The 16146-nt window shown below is 59.0% G+C and overlaps 1 protein-coding gene across 1 annotated transcript; it reads right to left on the minus strand.

The window, feature by feature from the left end:
- Window positions 1-1450: 1450 nt before the first annotated feature.
- Window positions 1451-15575, minus strand: LOC100589403 (potassium voltage-gated channel subfamily C member 3). The gene is given in 16 exon segments (XM_030821129.1): window positions 1451-1526; window positions 6779-6905; window positions 7147-7338; window positions 9491-9577; window positions 9580-9654; window positions 9657-10137; window positions 10139-10597; window positions 14705-14755; window positions 14757-14800; window positions 14803-14842; window positions 14844-14897; window positions 14899-15101; window positions 15104-15211; window positions 15214-15240; window positions 15243-15509; window positions 15512-15575. Coding segments are annotated over 15 exon segments (2256 nt in total). The 3' UTR covers window positions 1451-1526; window positions 6779-6801.
- Window positions 15576-16146: the final 571 nt, after the last annotated feature.

The raw sequence follows: 16146 nt of genomic DNA on the forward strand, positions 1-16146 counted from the left end.
TAAAACAAGTGTTTGTCCTCATACTGCCTCAAACCTTAGCACACCACCAAAGGTACAAATACAACCCTCTGGGAAACACTGGTGTCTGTGAAGAGGGTACCTTTGGGGCACCATCTCAGGGGAGGGACTCAGGGTTAGGCATAAGACAAAGAGGGTGCTTGGGGAGGGTCTGGTTCCCTGGAAGTGCAGATAGGTTGCGCCTATCTTGGAAGTTCTAGCATTAAGGGAACCTGGGCTGGACGAGTCTGTTAGGGCTTTGGGGATGTGGGTGGGGAACAGGCCTGAGGATTTGGGGGTGTCCAGGAAATGTCAGTTGTGGGAAGGATTTGGAGCATCCCAAAGGCTGAATTTGAGCTGAAAAGAGCTGGGTCAAGTCTTGGAGGTTTGAGAAGTGCTGGGATGCAGTTCAGGGAATTTGGTGGGGGTGTTTGGGGTGGCGGGAGTGGGGAGGGAGGGCGGGGCGGGGAGCCTCTGTGTGCAGAGGTTAAGTCGCAGGAGTGTGTGGGGATTGGGAGATGTGGGGTGCCAGGGTCAGTCTCAGAATTCTGGGTGCAGGTCTCATGTCCTGGGAATGGAGGGGGATAGTTGGGGAATTTCGTGTGCTAGGGCCAGATCATCCCAGGAATTCTGGAATAGGAGGTCTGAGTCCATGCAGCAAGAATAGAGGCGAGCAGGTCCCTGGGGGAAGGGGCGGATGAGAGGGTGAAATTCACCAGAGGGATTCTCCTAAAGGCTGAGGGAGCAGGTCCGAAGCCCGCCGCGCCCTCCCACCATCTGAGCTCAACTCTGATTTGGGGCTTGGGTAACTGTTCCTCCTTCCCCTACACTGTTTCTAGTTTCTGGTTTGTTTTCTCCTAATCAACACACAGGGTTGGTTGTCCTCCTGGGGTGAAGGATGGGAAGGCTGGAGACCTTAAAGGCCAGCCCGACCCCTGGGAGGTGCCAGCCCCCTTCCCAGAGTGCCTGCCCCTCAAACCCGCGCATGCGGCCCCTGGCGGCTTATTGCTGAGGTGGACTTGGAGTGGGGGCTCCAGGTTAGGGAAGGCATGCAGTGTGTGGGGGGAGGTGCCCCAAGATGTAACTGGCATAATTTGGACTTATTTACACAAGTTGATGGCAGGGAGATGTCCTATGGCTCGTGGAGACCTGAGAAGGCTTTTTTGGGGGAGGGAAGAGTTGGGGGGACGGGCTGTGGCCCCTCTCTCCATCCTGGGGGCCCAGGTTGGGAGTGAGGGGCCCGGGGGTGTCTGCTGGCATCGTCATCTCGGTTGCATATTATTAATGACTTTTTGATTTTTTTAAAAAAACCCTTTTCCCCACCCCCCACCCCCAGCTCCTTTGACCTTCTTCCCGGTCACCCCCGAGTCCCCCCACAGGGGGGAGGGGAGCGCTAAAGGATGGAGGGCAGGGTCGGGGGAGCGCGGCGGGCGGCCCGGGGAGAGCCAGGGGGGTGGCAAGGGGCGCGAGGCGCAGGGACACCCCGCTCAGGCCCGCGATGCTGCTCAGGCTGCGGGATTTCTCGTAACCTGGGGGGTGGGGAGGTGTGCAGAAACGGGGGGAAGCACGAAGATGGGGTGCAGGGAAGGGTCCGACAGAGAGACCCAAGGCAGGGAGAAAGAGACAGAGAGAGAAAGAAATGGAAGGGGAGGACAAGAGATACCCAGAGAGACAAAGAAGGCGAGAGAGACAGAGTCAGGCAGACACAGACACAAAAGGACGGATGACAAGAGACAGAGATAGACAGAGATGAACCAAGGAGATGGAGAGAGAAAGTGAACAAATCAGGGAGTCAGTCAACATCGATGAGAAAGGTGGAGACATCGGGGAGGGGGGAGAGACTCTGGATTAGGAGGCAGGTTGGTACCCACCGAGCCTCCCCCGCCCCATTCCCACCACAGTCCACCCCCTTCCTCCCCTCCATTGGTCCCCTCATCTGAGGCAAAAGGTGGGGGGCAGCAAGGCGGGATGGTGGGCGGCAGGGGCGTGGGGAGGGGCTGGGTGGAATGCACGTGGGAGCAGCCAGCGGAGAGGGCAGGGAACGGTGCGGCCGCCATGGCAGGGCTGGGGGTTGACCTAGTTGTAGGGAAAGAGGGCAGGCAGGGGGTGGGGTCTGCAAGGGGGCTGAGTGGAGCGAAGCTGGCAGTGCCCTTGGGGAATCAGATGAGAACTCCAGAAGCAGTGGGGGGGGTGGGGGAGGGAGCCTCCTCCAGAAGATTCTAAGGACGGGGTCGGGGGTGGCAGGCGGTGAGGCAGAGGGCTGGGGAGAGGGACATCTTTAAAGGATCCAAGAAGGCTCTGAGCTTCTGATGGGTGCGGGAAGGCTCTCACGGGCATCTCACAGCTAATGGGACTCAAGATCCAGCAGCAGTGTGTGTGGTTTCTGCAAAGCCTGGGGCTGCCTGCAGGGTTCTGCACCCCCGCAAGGAGTTCTGTGGCTTTTCCAGGCAACGCTAAGGGAGCTGTCTGGACAAAAGGTGTCTTGATCGTAGGAGAGGGCTTGGGGGGAGATTTGAAGCCCAGTGTCTTGGGGACACCCCTCCCAGCCATTCCCAATTGCTAACCTGGGGGGAAGGGGCAGGGGGGGACCGAGAGTCTCGCGAGGTCTCAGGCGGTGACAAGAGCTGGGGACAGAAATACACAGAGTCACGGGGGTGGGGAGAGGATGGTCAGGGGAAACCCCCCAACACAGCCTCACTGTTGGGGGGACGGAGAAACGCCGCCGGGATCTCTTCCTCCTCTCTGGTGTTTTCCGGGGGAGGGGAGCAGTGAAATGGGGGGCGGCTGAGACATCAAATATGGAAGGAGCTTCCGGGGTGGCTAGGGGAGGGGGAGGGGAGGGGGAAGGATGGGAGGAGGGAGAGTGCTGGGGAGGAGTGGGAGCCAGTGATCAGGTGAGGGCAGATGTAGGAGGGAGGAGCAGGGGTGGAGGACAAGCCCGGAGGGAAGGAGGGTCTTGGGAGGACCATAGGGGACAATTAGGGAGGGAAGAAGCCTGGCGCAGTGGCTCAGACCTGTAATCCCAGCACTTTGGGAGGCCAAGGCAAGCAGATCACTTGAGTCCAGGAGTTCGAGACCAGCCTGGCCAACAAAACCCCATCTCTACTAAAAATCCAAAAATTAGCCAGGCATGGTGGCAGGCACCTGTAATTCCAGCTACTCTGGAGGCTGACGCAGGACAGTCACTTGAACCTGGGAGGCAGAGGCTGCAGTGAGCCAAGATTGCGCCACTGCACTCCAGCCTGGGCGACAGAGCGAGACCCCATTTCAAAAACAAAAACAAAAAGGTTGGGAAGGGGAGGCTGTGGTAGGAGAGACTCTTGGGGGAAGGAGCATGGTGGGCAATAGGCCAAAGGGGTCTTGTGGGAGGGAGGGTTGTGGGGCTGAAGGACAGCAAGGAGAAGGCTTGGGGAGGGCTGGAGGGGGAAGGATCCAGGGCACCAGGGGTAGAGGCTTCAGCCCACCCCATCAGCTCCAGCCATGATTTGAGTTCAATGAATGGATTTTGGCATCATAGGCAAGAGAAGCAGGGACCTCCCCCACCCAGCCACCCCACCCCAATCCTCCCTCACCCACAGACCCACACCCTCCCCACACCCTCTCCCCCTCAATCCCACAGGGGCCCTCTAGACCTGGGGGTGGGGAACAGAGGGAGGTAAAGGACTGGGAGTGGGTGCAAGCAGGGGGAGGAGTTAGGAGCAGGGAGGGGAGTAGGGGGGTAATGAGATGGAAATGGACAATGATGGGGGGGGCTGCAAAAAGGAGAGGTGGGGGGGATGGAACAAGAGGAGCCAGACAGTCCCCCCTCTGGACTAGGAGCCCGGAAGCCTGGGGTCTCGGCCCTTGTGCTCTGTGGCCTGGGCTGGTGGGTTGGTCATGGCCTTCCTTGAACGTCTGTGAAACACAGGGGTTTAGGTGAGGCCATCCCTGGAGGCCCCTCAGCTTCCCTTAACGGTATCTCCTTAGGCTGTGGACAGGGATCCTTTAGGATGTGTCTCTGCATTTCTAAAGAAGATTCCATAGAAGGTTGTGGAATGAATGCGTGATGGATCACATACCTTCAGGTGGCTTCCCTTCACGTTTAAGATAAAGTCCCACCTCCTCACCATGGCCGAAAACCCATCCTGATCTTTCTCCCTGGACTCCAGCAGCCCTTTCCCCTTGGCCACTGGGATCAGCGTCACTGCGCTCCTTGCTGTCCCTTAAACAAGCCAAGCTCATCTTCCACCCCCTCCCCCGGGCAGCTCAGGGCCTGTGCACTTGCTGTTTCTTCTGCCTGCCTGGCCCTTTTCATCCTCCAGGTTCGGTGTCACCTCCTCAAAAAGTCCTTTGCAGAACTCCTTTTCTTCCCCAGAGACAGGGTCTTACTCTGTCCCCAGGCTGGAGCACCATGGCACAATCATGGCTCACTGCAGCCTCCCAGACTCCTGGGCTCAGCAGTCCTCCCACCTCAGCCTCCCAAGTAACTGGGTCTACAGGCATGCACCACCACACCTAAGTTTTTTGTTTTTGAGGAAATGGTCTTGCTGTGTTGCCCAGGCTAGTCTCAAATTCCTGGGCTCAAATGATACTCCCATCTTGGCCTCCCAAAGTGCTGGGGTTATAGGCAGCAGCCACTGTGCCCAGCCAGACCTCTTCAACTGAAGTGGCCAGAGTAATAGCCTTGTTCTTTTATCTTTATCTTAATTGCTTCTTTTCTTCTGTCTTTTTTTTTTTTTTTTTTTTTTGAGAGGGAGTCTCACTCTGTTTGTAGCCCAGGCTGGAATGCAGTGGCATGATCTTGGCTCACTGCAACCTCCACCTCCCTGGTTCAAGTGATTCTCCTACCTCAGCCTCCCAAGTAGCTGGGACTACCGGTGCCCACCACCATGCCTGGCTAATTTTTGTATTTTTAGTAGAGATGGGGTTTCACCATGTTGGCCAGGCTGGTCCTGAACTCCTGACCTCAAGTGGTCCACTGTCCTAGGCCTCCCAAAGTGCTGGGATTACAGATGTGAGCCACCCCACCTGGTCTTAATTGCTTATTTTCTGCTTCTCCCTATGAGGGGCTGGAAACTTTTCCTGTAAAAGGCCAGATAGTAAATCTCTTTGGCTATAGGGGCTATATAGTCTCTGTCCCAATTATTCCACTCTGCTGTTGTAGCTTAACATGGTTGTGTTCCAGTAAAGCTTTGTTTACAAAAACAGATGGCTGAAAGATCAGGCCCTCAGGCTGGAGTTAGTTTGCTGACCCCTTACGATCTAGAGATTGTAAACCGTGATGGCAGATTCATGCTTTGTTTTATCCCAAATCTGTAGTGCCTGCAACTGTGTTCTCAAGAATCAGTTGTGGCCATGGCCATGCCTGTAATCTTAGCACTTTGGGAGGCCAAGGCAGGAGGATTGCTTGAGCCCAGGAGTTCAAGACCAACCTGGCCAACACAGCGAGACCCCATCGCTTGAATCCAGGAGGCAGAGGTTGCAGTGAGCTGAGATTGCACCATTGCACTCCAGCCCAGGTGACATAGCAAGACACTCGCAAAAAAAAAAAAAAAAAAAAAAAAAAAAAAAAAAAAAAAAAAAAAAAAAAAAAAAAGAATCAGTTGCTGAAACAGTGGATGAATGGATTGAATACATGAATGAAAGGAGCTAGGAGTTGGCTCGGGTTGTTACAAGGATTAAAGAATATATGTTACATTCCTAGCATGTGGTAAGTACTTGGTGATATCTGCTGAATGATTCATCTACTAAATAGCACCACACTCTATCCCCCTCACTTCTGCATGGCCGGCAGCCCCCAGCCTGTCCCTTCTGATCCCTGACCCCTGAGTCTCTCGGCCTCGTCCCTTCCTCTCCATCCTCCCAGCCCTGGCCCCAGCTCAGGCTTCCACCTGTCACCTCAGCCTCCTCTCCAGCCTCCTGACTTCCAGCCTCCCATCACAAGACCCCAGAGCTGCCCCTCCCAGCTCACCTGCCTCCTCCCCAGGCCCCTACACAAGGCTGCAGCCTCTCAGCCTGGAGCCTGCCTCATCTCTACCTGAGAATCCTCCCTCTACAGTCTAGTCTCCTAAGCTCTGTCCTGCGGTTCCCTCCAGCCATTCCTGTGGATGGGATTTCTTCCTCTGCGTGTGGTCAGAACTCCTGCTCAACCTTAAGGCCCCACTGCAGATATCGAGTCTTCCCTGATGCCCGGCCCCGCCCCCTGGGAGTTTCTAGTGTTCCTCTTACTGTCTGTGCTCCCTCCATTTTAGCATGTATCGCCTCAAACCATGACTTTCTAGGTCCGTGTCTGCCTCCTGCTCCAAAGCGGAAGCTCCTGGGGGCATGGATTTTGTTCACGGTTGAACTCCCCATGCCCAGTACCTGGGACGCGTGGGTGCTGTCTAAGCACTGGCTGAATTCACAGGGGCATGGATGGATGGCTGAGCCTTTCTCTCCCCATTCTGCACCCAGAAGTGTTCTGGGTATGCCCTCCATTTTCCTGATTGAATTTTTAAAAAAAAACCTAGGATCAAGGAGGGAGGCAGAGATGTTGATGGCGGTGAGGATGGGGTCGGTCGTGAGGGCAGGTGCAGTGTGGGAGGCAGGGTTGGGTTAGTTCGGGGGTTAGTGAGGAGCAGGGTGAGTCCTAGGTAGGTGGGTGTGGGGTCAGTGTCAGGAGCTGGGGGTTAACTGGGTGCAGCTGCTTGCAGTGAGGGGGCCGGAGTCTCGGTCAGTGGGGGCTGCATGTTCTCAGAAGGGTTAGTCAGGCAGGAGTGGGGAATCTGGGGGTCCGGGGGATCAGAGGGTGGGGGCTACTTACCCCAGGGGGAGGGGGTTCGTCCACTAGGGGGATATCCAGGCCGCGGCGTTGGCGTTGAGGTCGGGCAAGAAGCTTGGGGGGCCTGGCTTACGCCAGTCTTGGGGGGGCAGTGGGGGAGCACCAGTGGCTGGGGGTGGGGGAAGAGGCCAGAGGGTTGGGGGGAATGGACATGGAATAAAGACAGGTGAAGGGTCAGTGGTGAGGAAACTTGGGGCGGGGGTACGGGGAAGATCTGGGAGGGAGGCAGTTTGGGGCCAAGGGAAGGGGGAAGGGAAGTCCAGCACCTCCTCCCCCATCCCCTCTCCTCCCTCCCCTGGGCAGGGGAGAGAGAGGGAGGGTCCCAGGGGGTCAGTGGGGGGGCACCTCACCTTTTCGGATGGAGCCATCAGGGGAAGGGGCATAGTCGGTGAGGAGGAAGCAGGCTCGGTCCCGGCTATAGCGGCCATGGCTTCCAGGCGTGATGGGGCTCTTGTCTTCCGGGGACATGGCGGGCTGGTCAATGGCTGGGCAGTCCTCGTGGGCAAGCGCAGCTGCTGCCGGATCCCCATTGGGGCGAGGATCTGCATCCCAAGGTGGTCAGACAGAGAGACAAAGGAGAGAGTGAGGTGCGATGAACACGCGCTGGGGCGAGATGTCTGTGAGGAGCAGATGCTGGGAGCGTCAGCGGATGTTTGGCACTGGAAGTGGAGATTCAAGGGCAGGGTGATGGGAAGGAGTGGCCAGGAGGGTGGCAGGGGGCATAGCTGGGAGAGAGTATCAAGGGGGCGCGGCTGGGGGGTGATCATGGAGGGGTGTTGAGTGCTGGGAAGGGTGGTCTGGACAGGGAGTTGGACTCCCTCGTGGTGCAGAGAGGTGTTGAGAGCTGGGATGTGGTAGTGGTGCCAGGTGTGGGGTGCCAGGAAGGGTTGGACTGGGGTGGGATGCTGTTTAAAGATATGGTCTGGAGCTGGCCACAGTGGCTTATGCCTATAATCCCAGCACATTGTGAGGCTGAGGTGGGAGAATTGCTTGAGGCCATGAGTTTGAGACCAGCCCTGGCAACATAGCAAAACTCCATCTCTACAAAAAATAGAAAAATCAGCTGGGTATAGTAGTACATGCCTATAGTCCCAGCTACTCTGGAGGCTGAGGCAAGAGGATCACTTGAACCTGGGAGGTCAGCCTGCAGTGAGCCATAATAGTTTTACTGCTTCAGCCTGGGTGATAGAGTGAGACCCTGTCTCCAAAAAAGATAAAAGATAAAAGATGCCAGGCGTGGTGGCTTATGCCTGTAATCCTAGCACTTTGGGAGGCCAAGGTGGGTAGATCCCTTAAGGTCAGGAGTTCGAGACCAGCCTGGCCAACATGGTGAAACCCCGTCTCTACTAAAAATACAAAAATTAGCTGGGCACGGTGGTGGGCACCTGTATTCCCAGCTACTCTGGAGGCTGAGGTAGGTGAATCACTTGAACCCAGGAGACGGAGGTTGCAGTGAGCCAAGATGTTGCCACTGCACTCCAGCCTGGGAGACAGAGTGAGACTCCATCTTGGAATAAGAAAAAAAAGAGAGAGAGAGATGGTTGTGGATGAAGCAAGCCGGGTGTTCGGGAGAAGTTGAGGCAGTGTTGGGGGGTGGTTGGCTGGAGCGAACTTCGGGGGGCTTGGTTGGGGTAGGGGTAGGGGGTGGAGGGATGGCTGGAGAGGATGTGGCAGGCTAGGAAGTGGCTGTTCAGGGAGGAGTGCTGGGCTCTGGAAAGGCACCAAGGGCTGGGTTAGGTGAGAGATGGGAGGTGGGACCTGGGGGTCCCCTAGGCTCTGACTCCGGCTATTTTTAATTGGTGTGAAACTGGGTCAGTGGCTGAGGGAGCAAGATGGGGGCCAGGTGGCCCAGCTCCCTTTCTTGACCTACTTAAGGTGGGGCAGTGCAGAGGGTGCTACCAGCCTCTCCTTCCCAGACTCCCAAGCCACTGCCTCTGAGGCATAGACACCCCCTGGGGGAGGAACACACACAGAAGCACAGGTAACTTTCTTCTCCCTCATCTCTCTCGCTCGTCTCTTCCTCTGAGCAGCACCTCTCTGGATCTCTCTCTGGGACCCTCCCAGGCTGCCCGCAGCAAAGCCAACTGACCAGGCCCTGGTTTCCGTTCTGCCCTGGGGGCTCTGCCCTGGCCTGACTCTCCGTTTGAAGTCTGTCTGCCTCTTGGGCTTGCTGTCATTAGAACCCAAACTCTCTGCCGCTGACCGCCCCCACCTCCGCCCAAAATCTACATCCCATCTCTCTCTCTCTGGTCTCCATGACAATCTCGGTTTCTGACTCCCCGCCTCAGACCCTATCGGCTTCAGTCTCTCTTCCCTCAGGGCTGTCTCCCGGATGCTCAGATGCTGCTATGTTCCCTGGGGTTCTGCCTTGGGTCTGCCTGTGATTCGTGTGAGACCCTCTCTCTGTGTCTCTGAGCCCCACGCTCCTCCGGGTCCCTCTCTCTGCACAGCTGATGACACTGCCTCTGCCTCGCCAGCCCCTCTGAATACCTTGCAAATCTGTTTCTCCCCAAAACTCTTTCCCATGAAACCTGTGTCTCTGTGTGATTATCTGTGCTTCCTTCTTGGCCTGAGCTCCTGCTGTTGGCTTTTTTCTCCCTCACCTCTTCGACGCCGACCACCCAGGCTCTCTGAAACCCGGCAGCTACCTCCCCAGGTCTCCACCTGTGCCCCCGACCCTGAGCCCAGGCTCACCTGCCCGGTTGATCTCAATCACCTCCTCCTGAGCCAACGGGCAAGGCTCGCCAGGGGCCGGCAGAGGAGGCAGCCCCATGATCCCAGCCCACCCGCTCCCCCCCTGAGCAGCCCGGGGTGCGTGTGGGGCCCCGCTGGGTAGGCCCCGGCCACAGTCACCCCACGGAGGGTGGGGTGATGGGTGGCGGCGGGCTGATGCCCCCGCTGCCGTGGTGTGGGTGGGGCGGGGGTGGCGGGGGTGGGTCAGGCTTGCAGTAGTTGGGCGAGCCCGGTTGCGGGGGCCGGGGGATGTGTTTGTTCTTCTTCTTGGGCAGCTTCTGCTTGGCCATGGCCAGCGAATAGTACATGCCAAAGTTGTTGACAATGACGGGCACGGGCATGGCGATGGTCAGCACCCCCGCCAGGGCACACAGCGCCCCGACCAGCATCCCCGACCATGTCTTGGGGTACATGTCTCCATAGCCCAGGGTCGTCATGGTGACCACGGCCCACCAGAAGCCAATGGGGATGTTCTTGAAGTAGGTGTGGTTGGAGCCCAGGATGTCATCGGGGTCGGCGCCAATGCGCTCAGCGTAGTAAATCATGGTGGCGAAGATGAGCACTCCCAGGGCCAGGAAGATGATGAGCAGCAGGAACTCGTTGGTGCTGGGCGCGGAGCGTGTGTCCCAGCACACGCAGCCCCACGAAGTGCCGGGTCAGCTTGAAGATGCGCAGGATGCGGACGAAACGGACCACCCGCAGGAAGCCCAGCACGTCTTTGGCAGCCTTGGAGCTGAGGCCCGAGAGGCCCACCTCGAGATAGAAGGGCAGGATGGCCACACAGTCAATGATGTTGAGGCTGCTTTTAAGAAACTCCACCTTGTCCGGGCAGAAGGTGATGCGCATGAGGAACTCGAAGGTGAACCAGACCACGCACACCCCCTCCACGTAGGTCAGGAAGGGCTCCGTCTCCACCTCCACGTTGGTGATGTTCTCCGGAGGTGCCCCGGGGATCGGGGAGGCCTGGGTCACCGTCTTGTTGCTGATATGGATGAAGCCCTCATGGGTTTCCAGGCAGAAGGTGGTGATGGAGATGAGGATGAAGAAGAGGGAGGCGAAGGCCACATACTGCAGGGCAGGGAGGGAGAGAGAGGGCGAGAGGTGACCTAGGCATCGGGTTGGCCATAACATCCAAAAGACCCTTCCAGTGCCCCCTTTCCCAGCCTCCTGGGCCAAACTCTGGGCAAAATCCAGGTATCTCAGCCCTGTGGCTCCATCACTTCGAGAATCCCATTCTCCCCTCTAAAGCTAGCAAAAGAGGAGAGAAAGGAACAGAGGCAGTTGGAGAGAGCTGGCCCCAGCAGACGCAGCAGATGGGCAGCTTCTTTCCTTGGAAACATTTCTGGCCCCTTGCTGTTTCCTAGACCACCTCCCCCCACCCTCCTGTTCCCTGTGTCCTATTTCAGGGCTCCCCAGCAGGGTCCACAGGTTCTGCTGTGGGACGGGAGCCACCGGGCCTAAGATCACACATCCTGTGTGTCTCGGAGGCTTTGGGGCTCAGCTTGGAGCTGAGCAGAGGGGAAGGGGAAAAGGTGGGCAGGGAGGCAGAATCATGAGGTGGTTAAGAGTCAGAGAGCCTGCGTATGCATCTGGCTTTTAACCTGTCAAAACTGGGCAAGGAGATTGAGCTTTCTGAACCAGAAGTTTGTAGTGGGATTGTTGTGAGGATTAAATTAGATGAGCGTACAAAGGACTTGGCTCCAAACACAGTGCTTGGAGCAGTGCCTGGAACACAATAAGAGACCTGAGCTGTTGTTAGGGTATGCAGGCAGCAGTTAGTTGGGGGGCAAGGTCAAGGCCTCACCCAGAGAGGACACGGCAGTGGTGGTGCCACAGAGGGGAGCTGGGGGTCAGAGCCCTTAAGGGAGGAGGGGTTGAAGGGTTAATCCTGCAAAAATGGAGAGGAGATAAAAGAGGAGAGTTAGGCAGGGTTTAGGGCCCTGCAGAGGAAGGGAGAGTCATTGGCCTGAACATTGTGGGAGAAGGCAGAGCCAGAGCCAAAGAGAAGTTAGGGCATTTGCCAAAGGGGCAGAGAATGAGGGGTGAAGGGTCCTGAGCCATTTCAAGATGGGGGATAACCAGAGTCCTGCCACGCAGTGATGTGGGTTTTGATGAAGGCCTAGAAGAGGACGGAGTGGGGTCAGGGTCTTGGAGAAGGAAGCAATGGGCCAGGCCCTAGAGATGTCATGGGCTTTATCAGATATGCAGAGGGGTGGGAGGGGAGAGGAGTGCATTGGAGAGGGAAGATAGGTGTTATAGTAAAGAGAGGGTTTTAATCCTGTGGGTAGTGGAGGAGGGAGGGCATGGGGAGTTTTGCTACTAATCAGGGGCACAGAGCACGGGGAGGCCACTGCCGGACCACAGAGGACCTTGGACTTTGGGGTGGGCCAAGGGCAGCACTGTCCCTCTGTGTACCCCCTTCCTCCACAGGGGTTGGGCTCTGGGCTTGACTTCACTGAGGTGCAGAGCTGGGAAGTAGGGGGTGGAGAGTTTCGGGGCCACAGAGAGGACCCTAGACGTTGGGGTGGGCTGGGGGCCGGCGCAGGTCCTCTCTGCACTCCCCCACCCCCACCCTCGCTTCTCTGCAGTGGTTTAAGAGGCCGGAGGCCTTCGCAGAGCGCATGCCTGGTTCCCCGCCCCTCTGAGCCGGGCGCGCGGCGCTAGCTGCGGCACCGCAGTGGGGGCGGGCCAGCCGGGCCGGGGGGCGGGGCGCACGGCGGCCAGTACCGCGGACAGCTCCCCCGCCGCAGTGCGCAGCCGCAGCGGCTCGGGGCCGTCTTAACCCCTTCCGGGCCGGAGCCTAGTATTCAACGCGCAGCCGCAGTGTTGCTGCTTTCCGGCGGGAGGCCAAGGGCCAACAGTCTAATTAACTCCTTCCCTCCCAGGGCACAGGGAAAGGTGGGCACCCGTCGCAGTGCGCAGCTGCAGAGGCTGGACGGCCGTCGGGATGGTTTAACCCCTTACTCCAGGGTGTGTCAAAAGCAGAAGGGGTAGGAGGGCATGGAGTCTCTGTAAGAAGGAAAGGAATGATTACGAGGAAGGGGGCGGGGGCAGGGGGCTGTAGGGTCGGACCCTCCACTTTGGTTTGGCCTCAGCTCCCAACTCTCTCAAGCCATCTCACTGGGAGGCTGGAAAGGGCTCGGCACACCCTGGACACCCAAAACACACTGGCGGAGTATATGAGTATCTCCCGTAGCTGTCCCGAAACCTAGCCTGACCATCACAGAAGAACTCTAACTTCATCCCGCCCTCACCTCAGCACCCTTCAATGGGGTCAACAGGAGAGAATGGCGCCCCAGGCCATGGGGGAAGGAGCCGCTCAGTGTCTTGAGGGGGCATCTAGGGCCATGTCCCTTCCGCACCTCCTCTTCCCCACCTCCCCCCATCCAACCCCAAATCTCGCCAACTCAGCGCTTTCTGGGGACCAAACTTTATGCGGTGGCTCCAGGCGCCCCCCCCCCCGCTCCCTCCCCCGGCGCGAATGCGGCACTGCGGCTTCGCGTCCTTCCCGGCTCAGGACGCGGCACGGTGGGGGGAGGGTGCCAAGACCTGCTCCTCTGGGTGTTTGGGTCCCCAGGAGCCCAGGAGGGGGGGTCCTGGGATCGCTCTTATTTCCCCCATTTCCAATTGCCCCCATTTTGCACTGCCCCCCTTTTCCACCACATTCTCCCTCCGGGGTCCCCGGGACAGGGAGGAAGTTAGTAGGAGGAAGAGGTTCAGGAGAGAACCCAGGGGGAGGGTAGTCATTTAGCCTAGGAAGTTATGGATGCTTGAGGAAAGTTTTCTGGGAGCGATGGAGAGAGCTTTTCGGAAAATCTGGAATTTGGAGAGAAGACTCTTTGGTTCACTTTGATGGAGGGGACAGACTGAGGGGCTAGGTTCTGGGTTTTGCACAGGGGGGATTCGGGAAAGGAAGAGAGCAGGTGGAAGGAATCCCAGGGCAAGGGTAGAAAGAATTGTAAGTTATTTTGAGATGAAAGTTTTAGGGCTGATGACTTGAGGGGCATCCCAGGGTTTTGAGGTTAGAAAAAGTTCTAGAGCAGGAGGGAAAGTCACTTAGACTAGGAAAAGGGCTGTGGGGGCTTTGGATGGGGGGAGTCCCAGGGATAGAGAGTGCACTCTGCAGTTAAAATGATGGAGGGGAGAAGCTGCGAGGATCTATGTAGGAGGAAGAACAATTCTGGAGGACACGTGAGGGTTCTGGAGAGGAAAGGCATATGATGGCATGGGATGCTTCTGGAGACACTGAGGAGGAGTGTGAAAGGCTTGGGGGAAGTCTGGAGCTTTATGGGGAAAGTCCTTGGGATGGGAGTTGGCATGGGAGGTTGAAGAGTGTTGAACACAGAGTGAACACAGAGGGGCCCTGGAGGTTCCAGCGGAGCAGATGCCCCAAGACTCAGTATTGCAGTGAGGGGGAGGTGAAAATGTCCAGGCAAGAACAGTGGAGGTTCAGAGGGGCCCAGAAGGCTGTGAGGTTGGGGTGGGGGAGTTTTCTGACACTTGGAGAGCAGAAGATACTGCAGGAAGGGGGTGGAAAAAATAATCACGAGATTCAAACTTGGAGAGAGAGGTCTTCTGGGAGAGGGGCCACGGGGTGAATCAGGGAGGTGCGGGGAGAGACTGAGAGGTGAATAGGGGGCCCCAGAGAGTCTGGAGAAGGCAGGGAAAGTGGGGGACAGGGCTCACAGGGCCTAGGAGAATTTGAGGGCTGAGAAGGGATGTCTTCTGAGGGGCTGGGGAAGGTCCAAGAACCAAGGGCTGGACGGTGACAAGAGTAGTGAGAAGAGATTTGGAGGGGCCAGGAGACGTGAGGGTTGGGGAGGGTCTCAGAGGAGCCAGGAAAGGTGGGGACCGGGTTGTTCAGAGAAGCACGGGAGATTCACGGTCTGAAGGAAGGGTCTAAGGGTCTAGGGTGGCTTGGCGGGGGAGGGGGAACTTTGGAGGGGTCTGGAAGAGCCTGAAGGTTGGAGACTGTCTTTGGAGGATCTGGGGGATGGCTGCGAGAGGGGGGTGTGTTCGCAGGAGCCCAGGAGACTCAGGATTGGGAAAGAGGCTTCTAGGAGACTGAGAAGCCTAGAGGGACCCGGAGGGGTGTAGCTGGGGCGCTCCTGGGAGACTGGGGGGCGCCTAGAGAGGCGGGGGTGGGGTGGATGGGGGCCCCGAGAGCGCGCTCACCCTGGCAGCCCGCGACGAGTAGGGGTCCTCGAAGAGCGCCCACACGCGGGGGCTGCCAGCGGCGCCACCACGTGCCGCCCGCGCCGCCCGCGCCCCTGGCGGCCCCCCGGCGCCGCCGCCCGCGTCCTGGAAGCAGAGGCCGCTTGAGCTCGCCGCCCGCTCCGTCCAGGCCGCCGCCGCCCGCGCCCGCTTCGGTCGTCCAGGCCTCCGTCGTGGGCGCCGGCGGCGTTGGCGGCGTTGGCGGCGCCCGCGGGGTCGGGCGCCTCGAAGGAGTCGAGCGCCTCCTCAGCGTCGCGATGCTGCCGGTAGGTCATCCAGCAGCAGGCCTCCACGTCGGTCTCGTCGATGCCCCAGAAGCCGAGCTCCTCCTCAAACAGGGGTCCGCACACGTCGGCCGGCAGTGCAGCTTGCCAGTGCGGTAGTAGTTGAGCACGTACGCGAAGACTCCCGGGTGCCGGTCAAAGAAGAACTCGTCGGCGCCCGGGTCGTAGTCGAAGCGTGCCGCCGCTCGGGCTCCGTCAGGCCGGCCAGCCGCGTCCCGGCAGGGTGCGCAGCGTCGAGCGGTACGTCTCATGGCGCACGCCGCCCACGTTGATCACGATCTTGCCGCTGTCGCCACCGCCGCCGCCGTGCCGCCCCATGGCCGCCGCCGGCAGCCCGGGGCATGGCTCGGCGCGCCGGCCCCCGGGCCCGCGGGGTGCCGGGGGGCCCGCCGGGGACGCGGCGGGGCCGGGCTGCGCAGGCTGCTGCTGCTGCGGCGGCAGCGGTGGCGGCGGCGGGGACTCGGGCGGCTGCGGCGTTGGGCGCCCGGCTGCTGCTTGCTGGCCCCCTGGCGCCCGCGGAAGGACGAGACGCAGACTGAGCTCAGCATTGGACGGGGGGGCGGGGCGGGAGGGGCGGGGACGCAGGGGGCGGGGACGCAGGGGGAGAGACAGACGGGATTGGGTGGGAGGAGGAGCGAGGTAGCGGGGGCGTGGCTCAGGGGAGAGGAACCAAACTGATTGGCCTGGGGGAGGTGGGGTGGGGCTGTGGCCGGAGGAGTGGGCGGGCACTGTAACGCGACCCAGCTGGACGAGGCGGGGCCGCCAATGAGACGCAGCGATTGGCTCTTTCTAAGAGAGCAGGGCGGAAGGGCGGGGCGGGGCGTCAAAGGAGGCGGGACCGGTTACTACTAATTGTGTTCGGCAGCACTGGTAGCTAGGGGAAGGCGGGGCTAGATACGAGAGAGAGACCTTACTGAACTGAAAAAAGTGCGGGCGGGGTAGAGGGAGGAGCGGACACGTCCAAGCTATTTAAAGAGGCCCGACTGGCCTGGAGGGGCGGGGCCACCATGAGAGAGGCCGTCCTGATTGGGCTGAGAAAGGGGCGGAGAGAAACAAAAGAGATCGCACGCCCTCACCTAAAACACCGCTAGGCAGGACCTGGTGGGGAGGAGCACTGCT

This window comes from Nomascus leucogenys, chromosome 10 (genome assembly GCF_006542625.1).
Source record: "Nomascus leucogenys isolate Asia chromosome 10, Asia_NLE_v1, whole genome shotgun sequence".
In the NCBI taxonomy this organism is placed as follows: Eukaryota; Metazoa; Chordata; class Mammalia; order Primates; family Hylobatidae; genus Nomascus; species Nomascus leucogenys.